At 38.7% G+C, this 16921-nt stretch overlaps 1 protein-coding gene across 2 annotated transcripts in view; it reads right to left on the reverse strand.

Moving 5' to 3' along the window:
* Positions 1-16921, reverse strand: part of tenm1 (teneurin transmembrane protein 1) — a 277797-nt gene that overhangs the window by 162767 nt on the left and 98109 nt on the right. For both annotated transcript variants that reach the window (XM_087799099.1, XM_087799098.1), the window contains one exon: positions 6625-6863. In XM_087799099.1, the coding sequence (XP_087655225.1) occupies positions 6625-6863 (239 nt within the window). The remainder of the gene's footprint in view (positions 1-6624; positions 6864-16921) is intronic.

Here is a 16921-nt window from a genome sequence, read left to right on the forward strand (position 1 = left end):
TAATCAACATAAATGAACGCGTGCGTCTCCTTCCCGCGAGATAAAGAATAATTTAATTCTCTTAACCAAACATGAGACACATGGGACTGTTTGCTGTCACAGCATTAATCTCTACTTAAGAGGAGCTTTAGATGATATTGAACATTTATAATTGTTGAGTTAAACGTGGGCCGATTGGTCTCTGAGCAAGTTAAAATCCATCTATTCAATTGACTTCATGTGCCATGTATTAAAGATGCAGGATGTTGCATTCACACACACGTGTGTGTTTGCATTCATGAGAGTGTTTGGATTTGTATTTATATGCTTCATAATTAGATCGTTCAGGCACATATTTAATAACAAGTGAGAATATAATGTTGTGCATTGTCTTATCCTGAAAAAAACATTAAGAAGTCATTAATGTATCTCACGTCTGTTGTCTCAAAACAAATAAGAATAGCACTTCCATGGAACATACTGTTGCCAAGGAGATCTTTTTACAGTATACCCAGAAAAAAAAAGGTTCCTGTGCAGGACAATGGCTTTAACAGATTCACATAAAGTTTGATTTAATATAAAGATTTGATGGTATGGTGAAATTCTTAAATTTACATTTTCTAGCAACTCAAGTGAAAACTCAACTCTCCTGACTCACTCCCATATTCCAAATGTTAAAGTTTTCCTCTACAAGATTCAGTGAATCAAGTTATTACTTTATAAAGTTATCCTCCATCTGTAATCCTGGCGAACGAAAGGTTACGAGACCAGAGTCCATACCCTCATATTCTCCCGTTTAGATAATTGTAACTCCCTCCTCCCTGGCATCTCTCAAAAATCCCTCTCTCGCAATATTTTTAACTGGTTTTAACAGATGACATCACATTACTTTTAAAGCTTGAAGTGGTCTGGCTCCCTCTTACATCGCAGACATGCTGACACCCTATCAGCCAGTCTTAGATCCTCAGCAGGGCCCTGTTAGCTGTTCCAAAGTCGAGGCTAAAATCAAACAGGGGATAGAGCCTTCTCTATCAGGGCACCCCGACTTTCGAACGGCCTGCCTGAGGAGATAAGACTGGCTGAGTCTGTTCCTTCTTTTAAATCTCTTTTAAAAACAAACTTTTACAGACTTGCCATTATGCCATGTCACCTTTTCACCTTTTAACTGGGTTCATAATTGGGCTTTTAATCTACTTTATTTTCTTTTTTTTTATCTCTCATTTAATAATATTTTCCTTAAATGGAACATGTGTTGTTTTATCTTGTTTTATTACTGTGCTGTTTTAATGTACTGTGTCATTTTTAACTGTAGTTGTTTGCTTTTATGTTAAGCACTTTGTAACCACTGTTAAAAAGTGCTATATAAATCAAATGTACTATATTATTATGGGACCTAATAATTGACTTCAATCCTCTTCCAGCCAGCTGTAATCACGGCCTGCTTTGTTTATACAACGAGTCCCTTGGATGTGGAGACTTCCAGGATTGATGACGTGCAGTGACAAACCTCAATGCTTGAGCAATCACAGAAGAGTGGTTATGGTAAACAAGATTTAATCTCCAGAAAAAGTGTTTTCAGTGGACGAGGCTTAAGAACATTTTTTTATGTAAATAGTTCAATAAAAAGAGAGTTTTGTACAAACAGACACATACTGATGAGTAAAAAAAGAGGTCCAAGATGTAATTAAGACACATTAAATCAACACATTAAATGGCATTTTAAGGACTTGCATCAGCGGCAGCAGTAATAAGTCACACAAGTTGTTATTTCAGTCAAACTTTTCCTTCCACCCATTAAGATAGTCTTATGTTCTGTTTTAAAATCGCTAGTTTTTTATGTTTAATGAGAACTTTTATCGTTAAACCAATATCCTCGTTTTGCCTTTTTATCGTGATATATCTCGCTCCCTCAATGGATGTAAAGGGCCCAACAAATTAAAAATGATTTGAATTATAAATATAGACATGCTGATGTAAACCTCAGTTTTAATATTTTAATCCAATGACAGGATGTTATTAAATGTGTTGATCTATGGTGCGCATTGATTTGATTCTGATAAGAGTGACAGGCGATAAGTGTATTTGGAATCAAAGATCATTCAGTGTTCCTCACAATGTTCTTCTTTCATGTATCTGCTTTATTAAACGATGAATGCTAATAAGATAAATCCCTCATTAACTGTCTGTATCTGCAGGGCAGACTTGAGGCGAAGACGTGAAAAAACGACCAGCATTTTTTTTCTTCTACATGCCGCAAATTAATGAACGATCAGTTGAGACGCACAATCCGCTCCGTCATGAACGAAGTGTTATCATCCCAGCGATCTCCCACCTCCGCCTCCAGACAAAAGGAAACACGCTTGCCCCTTCATCTCGCATTTGAATATCTTTGATTTACTGCCGAAACATATCATCCGGGGCCCGCGCCCGATACATCTCGGGCGCCCGTTGCCATGGGGATGTCAAAATAGAGATCAATCATTGCCAAGCAGGAGTGGAGCATGACACCAATTAAAAGGTGATGTCGTCTCCAAGTCATCACTCACGCGCCGCAGTGATGCACTAATTACTGGGGCCGGGACATTAATGGAATAGCATGGTTCAGCCCGGGGATTAATCTGCATGGATTCACCCGCATGTGTGTGATGTCTGTCTCCGAGATGTGTGTGTGTGTGATTAATGCGAACCCCTGACTGCTCCGATGTGACCTTGAGCGCCACCACAGGCGGTAAATGAACTGGCCGGGGCGAGGGCTCAGATATCTGCACTCGTGCGGATGCGCTAAGGTGGAAAAGCCGAGGGGCCAAGGCTGGGCCTGGGATGGAGCGAGATCGATGAATAAATGTAGCATGTTACAGGCGGGGGAACTGATTATGCCAGTGATGAACCGCGGCCCTGAACTCTCAGCTTTTTTTGATCAGGACATTGAATCATGGCCGGCGATAAACAAGGCCATAACCGGGAGTCTGTGTCACATGGAGATTCACATTCCTCAGCGCTCGTAATGGCTTTTTAACCGATACTGAACGTCGTCTGGGTGGAGAAAGCGATACGTTGCGATAGTGTTTGTGATGACTGGGATGCTATCAGCGTCGACTTTAATGATCGCCGCGAAAAGAAAACAATACTTGAATTGATGATGAGAAAACAATGACCACCACTTAAGTGTATTCAATGAGGCGCTTAACCAGTCATAATAGTCTCATAACCTCAAATCAAAGTCTCAATATTGCTAACTTTGTTAGCATCTTTCTCTTGATCTCTGGCTTTGGATCACTTTAGGAGTTTCCTGCCCTTGGCCTGGTGCTTGTTTTTTCCATGGATGTGTTTTAAGTAAACTATCAGTTGTACTTTGGTTCTGCCAGAGCAGCTGGTGACAGATCTCCCTTCTGAGCTGCCTTTCTTTTTTCTTCTCTTCTCTTCATGTCTTTTTCGACCACCCCAGACATTCAACAATTTTCTGTTCAAGATTTGATTTTGCTTCACTTCTTTTTTTCTTCTCTTTCTTTCTAAGCCGAACCAGAAGTCATCATGCCTTAAGTTCAGCTTTTTCGGACCAAAAGTTACTCTTCCCACGCTACTGGGAATTGGAACTGAACTAAAATTGCTGTAACTTTTATTTCATCCAGACCATCCTAAAAGACAGACAAAGGAAATCCACTGAACAGTGGATACGTTTTTAATTTGTTATAGTAGCCACATCTCCTGCCCTTTATTTGTCCAGTTGCAGTCTTATATTTTCAGTTTTGTATTTGTTGCCTTCCTTTTTGTTCAACTGTGATGTGTGCTGCTGCCTTTCTGGTCAGGTTGTGAAAGGGATCATAATGTTTTTTTATCTTTAATAAATAAAGGTTAAACAAAATACATTATTACCATCTGAAGTTAGGGAACTGGGGCTTTGGGGTTTGAATCTGTGAGGTAGTCCACGCCCCTTTTTATGCCAATGCATCATGACTTACTTACTTATATGAATAGTTTCTAAAGGCTGCAAACTAGACGTTTCCGGTTATATACGGTGTATCTAAGTGCATGCATATTGACGGTGAAATGCAGCTGTATGAATTAGTTCACTGATATTTTGGTAGAAAGTGATTTTATTCCCTAGAAATAGTTTGGGCAGTGTTGTTTGACTTATTTATTTATTTTATCTCAAAACCATAAGTACAGCTTTCAGTTTCCGTTCAGTAAAAGGTTCAAGTTCGACCACAGCGGCTCAAACGAAAGAGTGTGTCGTCTGGAAGTCCAAGAACCTTGGACCAGAACAAACCGGGCTCATCTCTTGTGTCGTCCAACGCCAGCGGAACAACGTGCCGAGCATACCTGCCTGTGTTCAAGAAGCCCTTCAAAAATCCTGCTGTTCAGGGAGTAGCTCCTGTCGAAGCATTTATCAGTACTTCCCTAGCATCCTCGACACTTCTTGCACTTCGGCTCTTGGTGGGGAAAAAGTCGCTTTGGAGAAAAGTGTCTTCTCAATGCATCAGTAAACGCATTAAAAAACAGATTGAAAAACTGCAGGTTTCTTATTGTTAGTACGTATGTTTTTTGGATGCATAGACAAAAATAATTTAGCTGTAAACACTATACAAAACAAAACTGTAGTGACCTGAACAGAATTTTCTTCAATCAGACGTTTGTTTAAACTTTTATTCCTGGACTTTCGGTCAGTCTTAATTTTTTACAAATACTGTAATAACATCTAAACAATCCAAAACACTTTGTATGGTAATTCTGGGAATTTATTACGAAAAAGAAATCACTTAGATACGTGCAATTCATTTGACAAGCATCTCAAATAACATTAATGTGTTATTTAGCCATAACATGAGGCTTATGATGAGTTTTTTCTAGCAAATATTGAAAGTAAATGGGGTCGATTTAGTCAATAGATCTTGGCGTGTCTCTTAAATTTATACGATGAGCAGCCGAGCCACTCTGACTCAGACAGCAGTCTCACGGCACTAAGTGGTGATGTCAGAGCTGCTTGAAAAGACAAGACAAACGCCACCCAGACGTCTTCCATTTCAAGTCCAGCTGCAGGGAACGGCAGGTAGCCATCCCTGACCGCTGCCCCACCAATCTGGGAAGCAGTCATTAAAGCAGCGAAACATCAATGAAGGATGGCTCCATGCTGATGACTCCGCACTCAGGCACGCGTTACCATCACGATAGGACGAGGTGAGAAGCACAGAAGCATTCATTTGAGGGTTGTTTTTGTCGCCCGTTGATCATTCCAGAAAGATAATTATCACAAATTCTCATTCGCTCTTGCAATGTGCGGCAATTATATAGCAGTCGCTTGTGTTTATTAAGATTGTAAGGCGGTTGAATCGTTGAAAAATGGTAGATAGACGACAATATCGGGCAGTTATTCAACTGCTGTGATTATAACAATAGTTGTTTTTCCACCTTAATAGCATGGTGAGAACTTTAAATGAGCAAACTGAGCTAATGAAGTGCCTCTTTTAACTATTTGATACATTTATTGTTAGAAAATGACACTACTGGAATTGTTTTTTTTACGGGTTAATACCGAGACCTGTGTTCAGCTGGTATGCTACCACTTGACAAATCCTCAATTTGAACCAAAACTATGATGTTGATTTAAGTGTGTCTTAAATGTTAGCTCTATTGTACTCATCAGTGTGTGTCTGTTTGTACAAAACTCTATTTTCATTTAAATATTTGCATTAGAAAATGTGCTTAAGCCCCGCCCACTGAAAAGTTTTTTGGGAGATGAAATCGCGTTTACCATAACCACGCCCACTCTTCTGTGATTGGTCAAGCATTAAGATTTATCAACCATGGAAGTTTCCACCTCCAAGAGACTTGTTTTATAAACAATTGGGGTGAACTTACAGCTGGCTGGGGGAAGAGTGAAGCATATAATTAGGTAATGGAATTTACCCTCGTAACCTCTCATGCGCTGAGATTTCAGTCCGGGGAGAACTTTATAAAGTAATAAGTTCAAAACATGGTTATGATGAGGGACTAACTGTATCTGGAAGAGGAAGACTTCAACATTTGATACATGTAAGTTAGTCAGGAAAGTTGAGATTAGAGTTTGACATTAGTTGCCCTTTAAGGAAAGCAAAATGTACATGTCTTCACTTCTTTTCCAACACCACTGCCTCTTTATCTTGCTCCCTCTCAGTGAACTGATCCGATTATATTACTGTCATCATGCAAGGTATCATTAGATAACTCTTGTTTTCTGCTCTCAGAGACAGACACATTATTTAATAATATGTATGACTTATTGTACGGAGAAGTCTGCCTAACTCTTGACTCATCTGCAGGTGAATTTGGTCTGTATTTGGGCTGGCTTAAGAGCTGGCTATCACAATATAGATAACTCTAATACCCTGTATCTCAGATGGTCTATGCATTTCCTAGATAGGATGACACTTTAAGATGTTAAGGTTAATTACCTTAAACTACATTTAACTATCAATATTGAACTACTTCCTTACAATGTGTTTGTATGTATGGATGTGAACTTGATTCAAAACATAACTTCTCATCACTGGGATCAGGTGAATGCATCATAAATGTTCCACTGTAGACTTGTAACTCCTTCAGTGTTTTACTAATTTGTTTCTGATTGATTCAAGGAGGACATTTTCCCCGAGACCCCGACGGACTCACCGATGACGTATGTGAGCAGCAGGGCCAGCGTTAGGGTGAGCAGGGACGCCGACAGAGCCGTGCACTTCCAGTTGCAGCAGCGGTGAGGCTTGTTGAAGGTAAACAGTGGTCGGGTCACGCTGCTGCGAGGAAGAGGCCTTGGTGGAGGAGAGTAGACCGTGCCGGAGGTCAGGGGGTAACCCTGACCCGCTCCTGACAGCAGTGCCGATGAGCCAGAGCCTTGCTTGAACAGGAAGTGCCTGGAAAATAAATATTTGTTTTGTTATTTTTGGAATTTGCTGTTGTTCCTGTCCACATCATCTGGTGATTTACCACATCGGAGAACTTGGGATGCTTGGGAAATATTGAAAGAGAATCTATAAACAAACAAACACAGAAAAAAGACTTTCGCTTTCTAACAATTATGATGAATTAATTTCTCTGCTAATTGTTTCAATTAATTTAAACTATTCATTATTATTATGATTTTATTCATTTGACAAATGTTTATTTATGTACCCTTTCACAACAGAATCCCTCAAATCGTTCTCATATGCCAGGCCGATCGGCTTATCTGGCACTTGCTCTGAATGCACTTTGTCGCCCTAATCCTACACATGATTGTTATAATGCACTTGAATAAATTCACTTGCTTTTATGAGAGAAAATGATTTACAATTCATAGTTGTATAAATCTTTCAGTAAGCAGCCAGTGCTCTGGTCATGAGTGTGGCTTAGTTTGACAACTCAACAGTTTGTTTTGAATGTATTTTTATTGTATCTTGTGCATTGTCTAAATGTCACAGATTATTTCCATCATTTGAATTTCATTTTAATTATTGTTTGAAACATTTGAAGGAATTGCAATGCCTTGATTTTAGTGAGGTAAGCACACAGTAATAACCATAAATGGTAACAATAATTAGCGTAATATTTTGTTTTGGTTTCAGTTTTCAGCCTTGTTTGCTTTACTTTTGATGCTTCATTTTGTCCATTTTGAGCAGCCCTATTAAGAACCACATCAGTTTTTTCATTTTCTGCTTTGTCCACTTATGTATCATCAACAGCTAGTTACATCTACTTGTTTAAAATATTATTTTTAAAGGATCTGCTTTCAATCTGTTCACATTGTTCAAAATAATCTGCACACCTTGTAGCAGATGCTTTTGATGAGATACCTGAACACTCCCTCATGGACACCTGCAACCATCCATTTTGACTCTTTGAATCAGGACAACTTTGGCTCCAGGAGAAACAAGCTCCTTAGAAATTAGCAGCTCCGCCTGTTTAGCATCCAAAAAGCATATTCTCGTGCTCAGTCGATGAGCTAAAAGGGAATCTTGACTGGCTGCTTCGAAATGTGCTCCGATGATGAGAGTGGGGTGCTCGGCAAACATAAGGCCTTCGGGGGTTACTTACAATCATCCAAATCAGAATTTTAAGTGGTGAATAGATTATGAAGCGGTTTCTTCTGATTAAATGAGGCTTTTAAGCTGCACCACACTGAACCACGTTACACAGTGTTAACATGGGCTTTGTAATGACTTTGGCATGAGAATTGGGGGTGAAGGAAGATGCCAAATGTGATGTTTTGGAGAGTCTTTAGGGGGATTTAAAAGGCCCAGAATCATGATTCCATTATCTCCGCTAAGGATGTAATGTTACGCCCAGTGATCTTTCCTTTGTTTTTAAAAAGCATAACTCGAGGAGTATTTTGTTAAAACGTTAAAAATTGGTTGGAAATGAGATAATTATACACTTTAAAAATACAGCTTCAACTCTTCTCACCAGTGCCTGCTGTGATGCTAACTAAACAACTATATGTGAATAGTATCTACTGAGGAACAATGAAAAGATTTGCCAGATGGATTACCACTTTGTTTGTATTGCCCAAGAGTGTTGTAGAACACACACTTTCATCATAAGTGATTGTGCTGTCAACTAAACAATGCAAAACATCTTAAATCTGTTGAAAGTTATCCCAAGATTGTTTCCTTAAGAGAGATAAATGTAAGTATTTTACTGCAGAAATCTCAATTGTGTAATAAGTATGTTGAATATGTAGCTCATACTTTCTAACTTTGTTGTATAGTTTAGCAAAAACAAATGAGTGCAGTTGTAGTTAGAGTAGTAATTGTAGAAGAAGCCTTAGTTTGTATAGTTTATATATAGTAAGAGAAGTAAAAGTAGTTGTACACTTCAATTAATTGTTTTTTTAAATGTGCTGAAGTTTTAATCATGTATGTGTTGTTAGCTGTTCATGGTAGTACTAGCTGTAAAGTTTAAAATAGATGTTTCCTTGTTTTGAGTAGTAGCTTTAGAGGAAAGAGGAAGCTGTAGTAGCTCAAGTAGTTATTGTATATGTAGTACGTCTTTAGGTACTTGCTGGAGCGGTCCGTATTATTGTAGTAGAAGCAAAAGTTGTTCTAATTCCAAATTTTCAAACTGATGGCGCCACCTACTGACCTCTGAACAACATGACACTGCTTCATGAAGCCTCATCAGACCATCACTAGTATTTGTAACTGTAGTTCATTCTTCAAAATATATTTGGGATAAATGCAGTCGCAGCTGCTATGGTAGTACTAGATGTGGTCACGCAAGCTAGCATTATAAAAGTGATAAAAGTACATTGTACTTATTAGATTGTGTCCAGTAAAAAAGTGTCATAAAAAACAGTCGTAGTCATACTGTACATTAAAAGTGGCATTTTTTATAAGAATAATTGTTTATTATACAGTTACTATTTGAAGCCTTTCTTGAAATCATCCGGGTTAGTTGGCTTAGTAATATACATGTAATTTACACCAATGTTACATTAAATTCAAAACTGCCAAAACATTTGTACTTAAATTTAACAATTTTGAGTCCTCCCTGACCCGCCAAAACTGGGCTGTTCTTTCCTCCTTATGTAAAACAAAAAAAAATAGTCAGCATTGTTCCAGATACTACCTGGCACCATCGGGGCTGCTGTTTGTAACTTCCTGAATTAAGGCAGGAAATGGTGATCCCGGGCACCGGAGTATGTAGGACAGCGTCTCACTAATTAGCGCAACACAGCAAAGACATTATCCTTTCTCATGGCATCAAGTATCTTTTTTTCTGATTCTATTTATGCAAATCTGCCCCTCGGTGGAATACAGTCTCACTCTGAAGTAAGCCTGGATGAAACTCATTTAAAGAACCCCCGAGGTGTCGGTTTTAAGAAGGGAGACCCCGCTCGCGATTTTTTTTTTGTAAGACCGAGATTTGCTGTTTGCCCCATTTAAGAGTCGGTTCAGAAATGTCAAGAACCAGAGTGTAATTCCCATTCCACTAAATCCCATAATCTCCCGTATGTTTGGCTGCTTTTTAATCTAAAAGGTCCACCAAATTAGCAAGAAGGTACTGGATCATTAAAGATTTATCTGAGAAGCTAGAATGAAGGCAGACGTTATTCCCTAAGCAGAGCAACTCCCCTTGCAATTTATATAATGCTTGAAAATAGAATTCTGGTGGGAGGAAAATATCGGCGATGTTACAAATTATGTAAAAAGACAAACATTATTCACAGTTCGTGCTCTACAAGTGTTTAAAAATGCCCTCGGAGCAACGCGCACACAGTTTTAACCTTAAAAAGTAAGGCTGAGCACTTGTGCAGTTCAGGTACTTGATCAGAGAAAATATCCAAATTTGACAAACTCCACTGCAGCTAAAAGTAGGAATGCAGAGCCGCCTGGATATGAAAGAGAATAAAAAAGCTCCGGCAACCAAAGATCAATGACTTACCTATTCCTCTTTTTTTTTTTTTTTTTTTTTAAGAATCATCAAAGCCGCTACTTAAGATATTCGGTGGTATTAGTCAAGCGGAGATGAGGTTCATTTTCATGATGAAAAAGCGCATGTTGGATGGCGGATGATGATAGGAAGCTAAGCTGAAGGGCAATTAATCTAGGTAGCATTTCATCTATTTTGTGTTTGGCTAATGGAGGGCAGGGATTGGAGGCTGTTAGACATCGTGGGTGGAAAAATACGGGGGCCGGAACATCATGCAATTTGAAAAGTGGATGTGGGCAATTATAAGCAGATGCTCATATTAGGCAGCTGGTATAGAACATTTTCCTAAATTAAACTGGCGTATTATACATGTCAGTGTACAATTATGATACAGGAGTAGAATCTGCATCACTTGTGCAGTTGAAGAAAAAACATTTCCTCAAAGAAGCAACAAACCACCAGGAAACAAGAGTTGAATTCTGACTATTTTCATTGTACATTAACTAACAAACAAGATAGTATTTAGCATTAGCTAACAAGTAACTGTGAATACTTGGAGGATGGCAACCCAACAAGATAGATACACACAGGAAGTGAGGTCACTTTAGATGCAAGGTGAGACAAGGGCTTCGTTTCAATAACAGTTTGAGTTGCACTAAGCCCTTACCATGATGTCACATGGAGGATAATTACTCTTGATATGTTTTAAAACGAAAATATGTCCAAATGTCAGAATCAATCATGTCCTCTTGTCCTCAGTCATTGCAGTGATCTCACGGTATTTATTTTTTTCCTTTCGCTGGAGAGACAGTAAGTACTGCTGCCATCTAGCGGTCGGATGTTTAATTGCAACACAAAAATTCCGTAAATTTTAAATATACAATTTAAATTCAAATGAAAATAATATGGATGCAATGATGTCAAATGTCAATACAATATCTGACCAGAAATATCACAATATATTGTGTATCGATGTTTTGTAACTGATCAACGCATCTTCCTTTTAATTCCTTTTTCTTTTAAATAAAATGAATAATAATAAAAATATTTTTCTTCTTTGGTGACAAACAAACAGCGGACGAGGATCCACTCCTGCCATTGCATTGATGTATTTTTAATGCGTCATTGCAGTGACATTGAAGTAAATATCAGCTCTGGAGTGAACAGCAATGCTTACTCGTTCCCTTCAGCTGATTTAAGAAATAAAATAACTCTTAAGAAACCCCTAAATCTGACAATAAACACTGACAAATGTTAAGAATGATTTGATCCTTGTGTTATCTCTGGGTCAAGGTGACCCAGAGGCCAATAACAATTTTGTTTGTGGTGTCCCTTGTGTTGCTTCTGGGTCAAGATGAACGACCTTCACAACTGCCTGTGTATTTATGGAAGCAAGGGAGGTCGTTCACGTCAAAACGATGGATTATTTATTTAATTGTGTATCACAGATGTCTAACTCAGTCCGTAGGCCAAAATTTGTCCAACCGTTCCTAACAATAACTTTTTTTTCTGAGTTATTGAGTAGAGTATTTAATTAAAGAATGTCAATTCATGTTGACCTCAAGGTCAAGCATTTGATCTTGCAGAGTCTCCGTTGTATAAATATCCCGGAGCCTCTGGAGTTCAGCTGCTCCAAGATTTGCCCCAGGATAGTGTCTTCTCTCAGGAGGTTAATGCCAGCCGAGAGTATGATGTGTGGTGGCAGATGTGAGGCTTGCTTGTCCGTGCAGCAGAGAGTGTGAGGTCACTGGCTGCAGGTGAGGCTAATGTCTCTGAAGAGCCCTCAGAGGACAGGCCATTAATGTCGGGCCAGACAGCATTGACACCAGCCTTGCAACTCCTCGGCCATCCACGGCGAAAACACATCCATCTTGGCTGCGCATCTGCTCTGACAACCAGCTTTATCTTGGAAAAGTCTCCGCAAATGTGAAGTGATTTTAAAGTTTGAATTGAAATTTAAAAAAAAAAAGGCGAGAGAGCGAAGGGAAGACTTCTGGTGTCATGAGAGGAGACAGAATAAAGCGGATCATAAAACTTACTGTGTGTCATAACATGATGAGGCGGAGGATTTGCATAGCAAAGTGATCTTAGGTTCACTTTCACCGGGATTTTCACACATTTACATGTTTTACACAGGTTGGCAACATGCAGCCCCTTCGTAAGCTTGTAATAGCATATTGTTCCAATGAATTACATACAGTTCAGATTGTTATATAATGTTTTATACCACAGATATGGACCATAAATGTTCTCTTTACTGGCTTTTATGTTAAAAAGGTGTCAAGAATGTATTTTGAAAACACCATTTGTGGATTTTATTTAGCGCTGATGGATTGAGGTGACATCCTGGAGTTTTGTTTTTTTTCCACACAATAGAAACTATTGTACTCCCTAGACCTTCTGCAGGTACTAAACACTTTAAGGATGCACAGTGGGAACTTAATCCCGTAGTTTCTTGCACCTTTTTAGCTTCTAATCTGGAGAATTTATTATTTCTTGTCACCGCTACAATATGAGGGTCAACACTCCAGCAAATGGGTGGTGAAAGGATCCGACTTTGATTTAACAACATAATTTTAAATACATTTTAAAAGACTTAATTGCCAATAATAATGTTAGATGTAACTCATACTTAAACGGAAAGTTGCTTTTTATTGGATGGAGCTCTGTTTCTGTTCTGTATTTGATGACTGTACTATTGAAATTGAGTTCACTCCTACTTGTTAAAACTCAACTGATGTTGTTTATGTTGGACTACTATGACTGGAAGCAATTTATTTGTGATCCCACAATCTCTCATGACACCAGAATCCAAGAGAGAGCTGTCTCGCCTGCAGTTATTACAAAACTTCTGACCCGCTCAAGTAAAAGAACTCACATTTCCCTGATTTAAACTTAAAACTCTTCACTGGCTGCCAGTATCTTTCAGGATCAACTTTAAAATTCTGGTTCTTACTTTCAGAGCAATTCATTGTCAGGCTTTATATGTCATCTGCAACATATGAATGTTGAGGAAACTTGATCATGGGTTTCAAAGTCAATCTTACAAGAGGCCAACATTTTTTAGCGGTAGAGGTTTCAGGCTGAGACAAACTATTAATCTACTAGTGATGTGGAGCTTCATCGATTCGCATCGGTGCATCGATACAAATATGTAAGATGCAGCTGCATCGGTAGATTTAAGGTGCATCGGTTTAATTTGCCAGTGATTTCACGTTGCATCAACTCCAGCCTTTTTGGATCGGCCAATTTCAATTTCTCGTCCTCAGGCACCATGCAACAAACTTGAACAATGATGGACGCACAAGTGACGAGACATTTAACGTGCTTAAATGACTTTAGGGTTAAATTTGTGGAATTATTTCGTTTTTTCCAGTGTGCAGTTCAATTTGACAAGACTTACGTCATATTCAAACAATGCCAATGATCTATCTAATACATTGACACCACCAACCTGGCAACATGGCACGGTTGACACTAAGTCACATTAAATAGATAATTCAGTGAAGTAGGTGTTGGGGACATAAGTATTGTTTAATGGTTGTTTAATTGCCAGTGTTTAAAGTTTTAAAACCTTAAAAAAAATATTACATTTACATGTTGGAATTCCAATATTCTTATTTATTTATTAGAATTTCATTGTTACTGCTGTGAATACATTTCAATGCTCTGACAGGGATTTCTGTGAATCGCATCGTATCGTTGCCAGTGTATCGAGATGTGTATCAAATCAGCCTTAGTGGTGGAAATATACATCCATAATATTTACCAAACTGTCTTCAACAGGGAAGTCTGAAAGGTAGGTTAACAGGTCGGTGATATTGTATGTTTTCTTTTGCTTTTCACTGAAATTCTCACAAATGATGTTGCCTCAGCTTCATGAAGCTTCATCAGTCCATCACTAGAACAAACCATTTTCTTTGATTTACAGTTGCCGCATGAAATTGCTTGGTGAGTCAGATTTGGCCCAAGGGGCAATGAGTTTGACAGCTAGAATTAACTGATTGAATCCTTGTTTTAGAGAATAACCAGGCAGAGTGCAGCCTGAGGGCAACACGTGGCCCAGTGACTCTATCTATGCGGCATATATGAGGTCGAAATGATACAATATAGGAACTGAGATGTATAGGTGTTTCTGATGGATGACTAACAATGTTATTTTTAGTTCAACTTATAACTTTTTCTCTTTGTTTCCTACTTATTTGTAATGCTTTTATCATATCATATTTTTCAATTAAATGTATATCAAACTATATATTACACAATATATTGTATGCCATATTAACGCTTTTTGAGCATTTTATTTTAAATTGCAAAATTTAAATATAAAAAAATGTAACGTTTTATTTTTTCTTTAGGCCTTTTATTCAAAATTAATTTAAAAAAATGATATAATAAACAATCAATTTCAGTCTAAAGCTTGTTTTGAGTTGACACAGTATATAATGTGGTCTACCCCTGTTTTTAGGGTCAATAAACCTATTAGTTTTCTACTTATAGTGGGAAAAAATTGCTTTTATAAACTATAAATGGATGTATTTGTTGTAAGGAATGCCTGATAACACTAGTATTAATAAAGAGACACTCGCTCCAGGTGTCATGCCAAGTGTAGTTGGCAAACGATGAATGACAACCCTATGTTTTTTCAGTTTGTGCACAACTTTGAAGAAGAAAAATGTAATTAGAAAATCAATAACAGCCCACTCAGGTGTTTTAATAAAACTCCAATTACCGTCTTTCTGCCTGTATGTATTTTCCTCCTCCATCTGTCTTTATTGTGGCCCCCGATGGCTGTCAAACACGAGAGACAGATGCCATCCATCTTTTCACTGTCTCGTCTCCACTCAGCCGTCCAGCATCTGCTGAAGGCTGGATCAGAGGGGGGTCACAGCAGGCTGCACGTGCAGCGACCACACACCTGCGGGTCAACGTTCGTTCAACTATGAGGGAAAACTTTTGACTCACACACCCAGCTCGGACCCGCCGGGGTCGACAAAAAAAAAGAAAAAAATGACAAAGTGTTTCACAAACTCGTGATCCGCATCCGCCATGACGCTTTTATTGCTTTATTAAAGGTGTATTGAAGCCCGACAAAAAAGCAGAACCCCCTCTGAAGAAATTGCATTTGTCAAAGCTCCGGCTTGTCTTTTCTTGTTGTGTGGCGCTTTTAAAAATGTTTCACTTTTTTTCTTCATCCCCGGCTCCTTTTGATCTTCTCAGACAATAGCCGGAGGCGACGCCCAGGAAGCACGCAATTCATATATCGTCGGGCAGATTTCCCCGGAGACAGGAAGAAAATGAGAGTTCCTTCTCCGCGGGAGGTTGGGTCGGCGGCCCAGGGGGCTACGTCTACCTGGAAACACCGGGACGGCCTCGTGAGTGTTTGTGTAAGATAGTGAGGCCTCTTCTCTAAATGGCTGCACGTGTGTTCGCGAAGCATGTAGATTCAAGTAGCATCTTCTGTTTAGCGATAAGAGGACCAGCCGAGGCACGAATCAATTTCTCATAGTTCCACAATTTGTTCCGCCCCTTAACACACCCAGTGTGGTACAGAGTCAGATATATTGAACATCCATATCTGCATCCTTCCACTCACACGGGGCTGACCTCTCTCAGAAACATAACAAATATGTAGCTGAGAGGAAGATCCATGCACACTTCAAACAAACTTAATCTTGGCTGACGCACGGTCGATACACTTCAATACAGATTCATGAAAAATACATTGACGGAAAAATGTGAGCCCGCTCTGACAAGTCAGACCGTATGCATTTTCATATCGCCGCTCTTATTAAGGTCGAAGCATCACTTGTTATTCCATCAGCGCCGACGCCAAGTTTGTAAACGCTTGATAAATCTTTAATCCCGTTCCTGAGATGGAGCTGATAGTAACAGCAGGTAACACTAATAAAAAGAAGCGAAATATTTAGTGGGTGATTTGCTTTTAAATCCAACTCTGAGAACTAAACTAGTGGTTTGCTCCTCCATTTCCACAACCGCAGGATGGAAGAAAATCTGATAATAACTAAATTATGAGGGAATAAACGACTGCATATGCTTTTATAGCTCTGAACTTATAGCGAACAATCAAACTAAAGTTAGACGCCTGTAAAGCTCAAAATACATAATGTGTTATCGCCGTGAAGACAACGTCCAATTTCCTGACAGAATGCTCGTTTTGCCGACAGTTTATTTTGTTTTTTTTGGGGTGATATTATGTTCTATTTAGAGGAAATGAAGGCTATTGAAACTACACTATAATGACACTTTTTGAGTCTCTAACTTTGGAATTTCATAAGGGGCCACATAGTATACGTCTACTGCTATGAGGGGCCATCGAGGCATGAGGTATTACTGTGTAGTTATATTCTAAAAGGGACATTTTATTTTATATACACTTTTATTGAAAGTAATGTTAATATTTTAAGACATTTTCACAAAAAGGGCCAAAAAAAGAGGAAAAACTGAAATAAAGTCCTGAAATGAGAACTCTACCAAGTTAAATAGATTATACCATGAAACATAAAATATTAATTGTCAAATACCATTATTTCATCGTTAA

Source organism: Callionymus lyra, chromosome 9 (genome assembly GCF_982586985.1).
Source record: "Callionymus lyra chromosome 9, fCalLyr1.hap1.1, whole genome shotgun sequence".
NCBI classification, from domain to species: domain Eukaryota; kingdom Metazoa; phylum Chordata; class Actinopteri; order Syngnathiformes; family Callionymidae; genus Callionymus; species Callionymus lyra.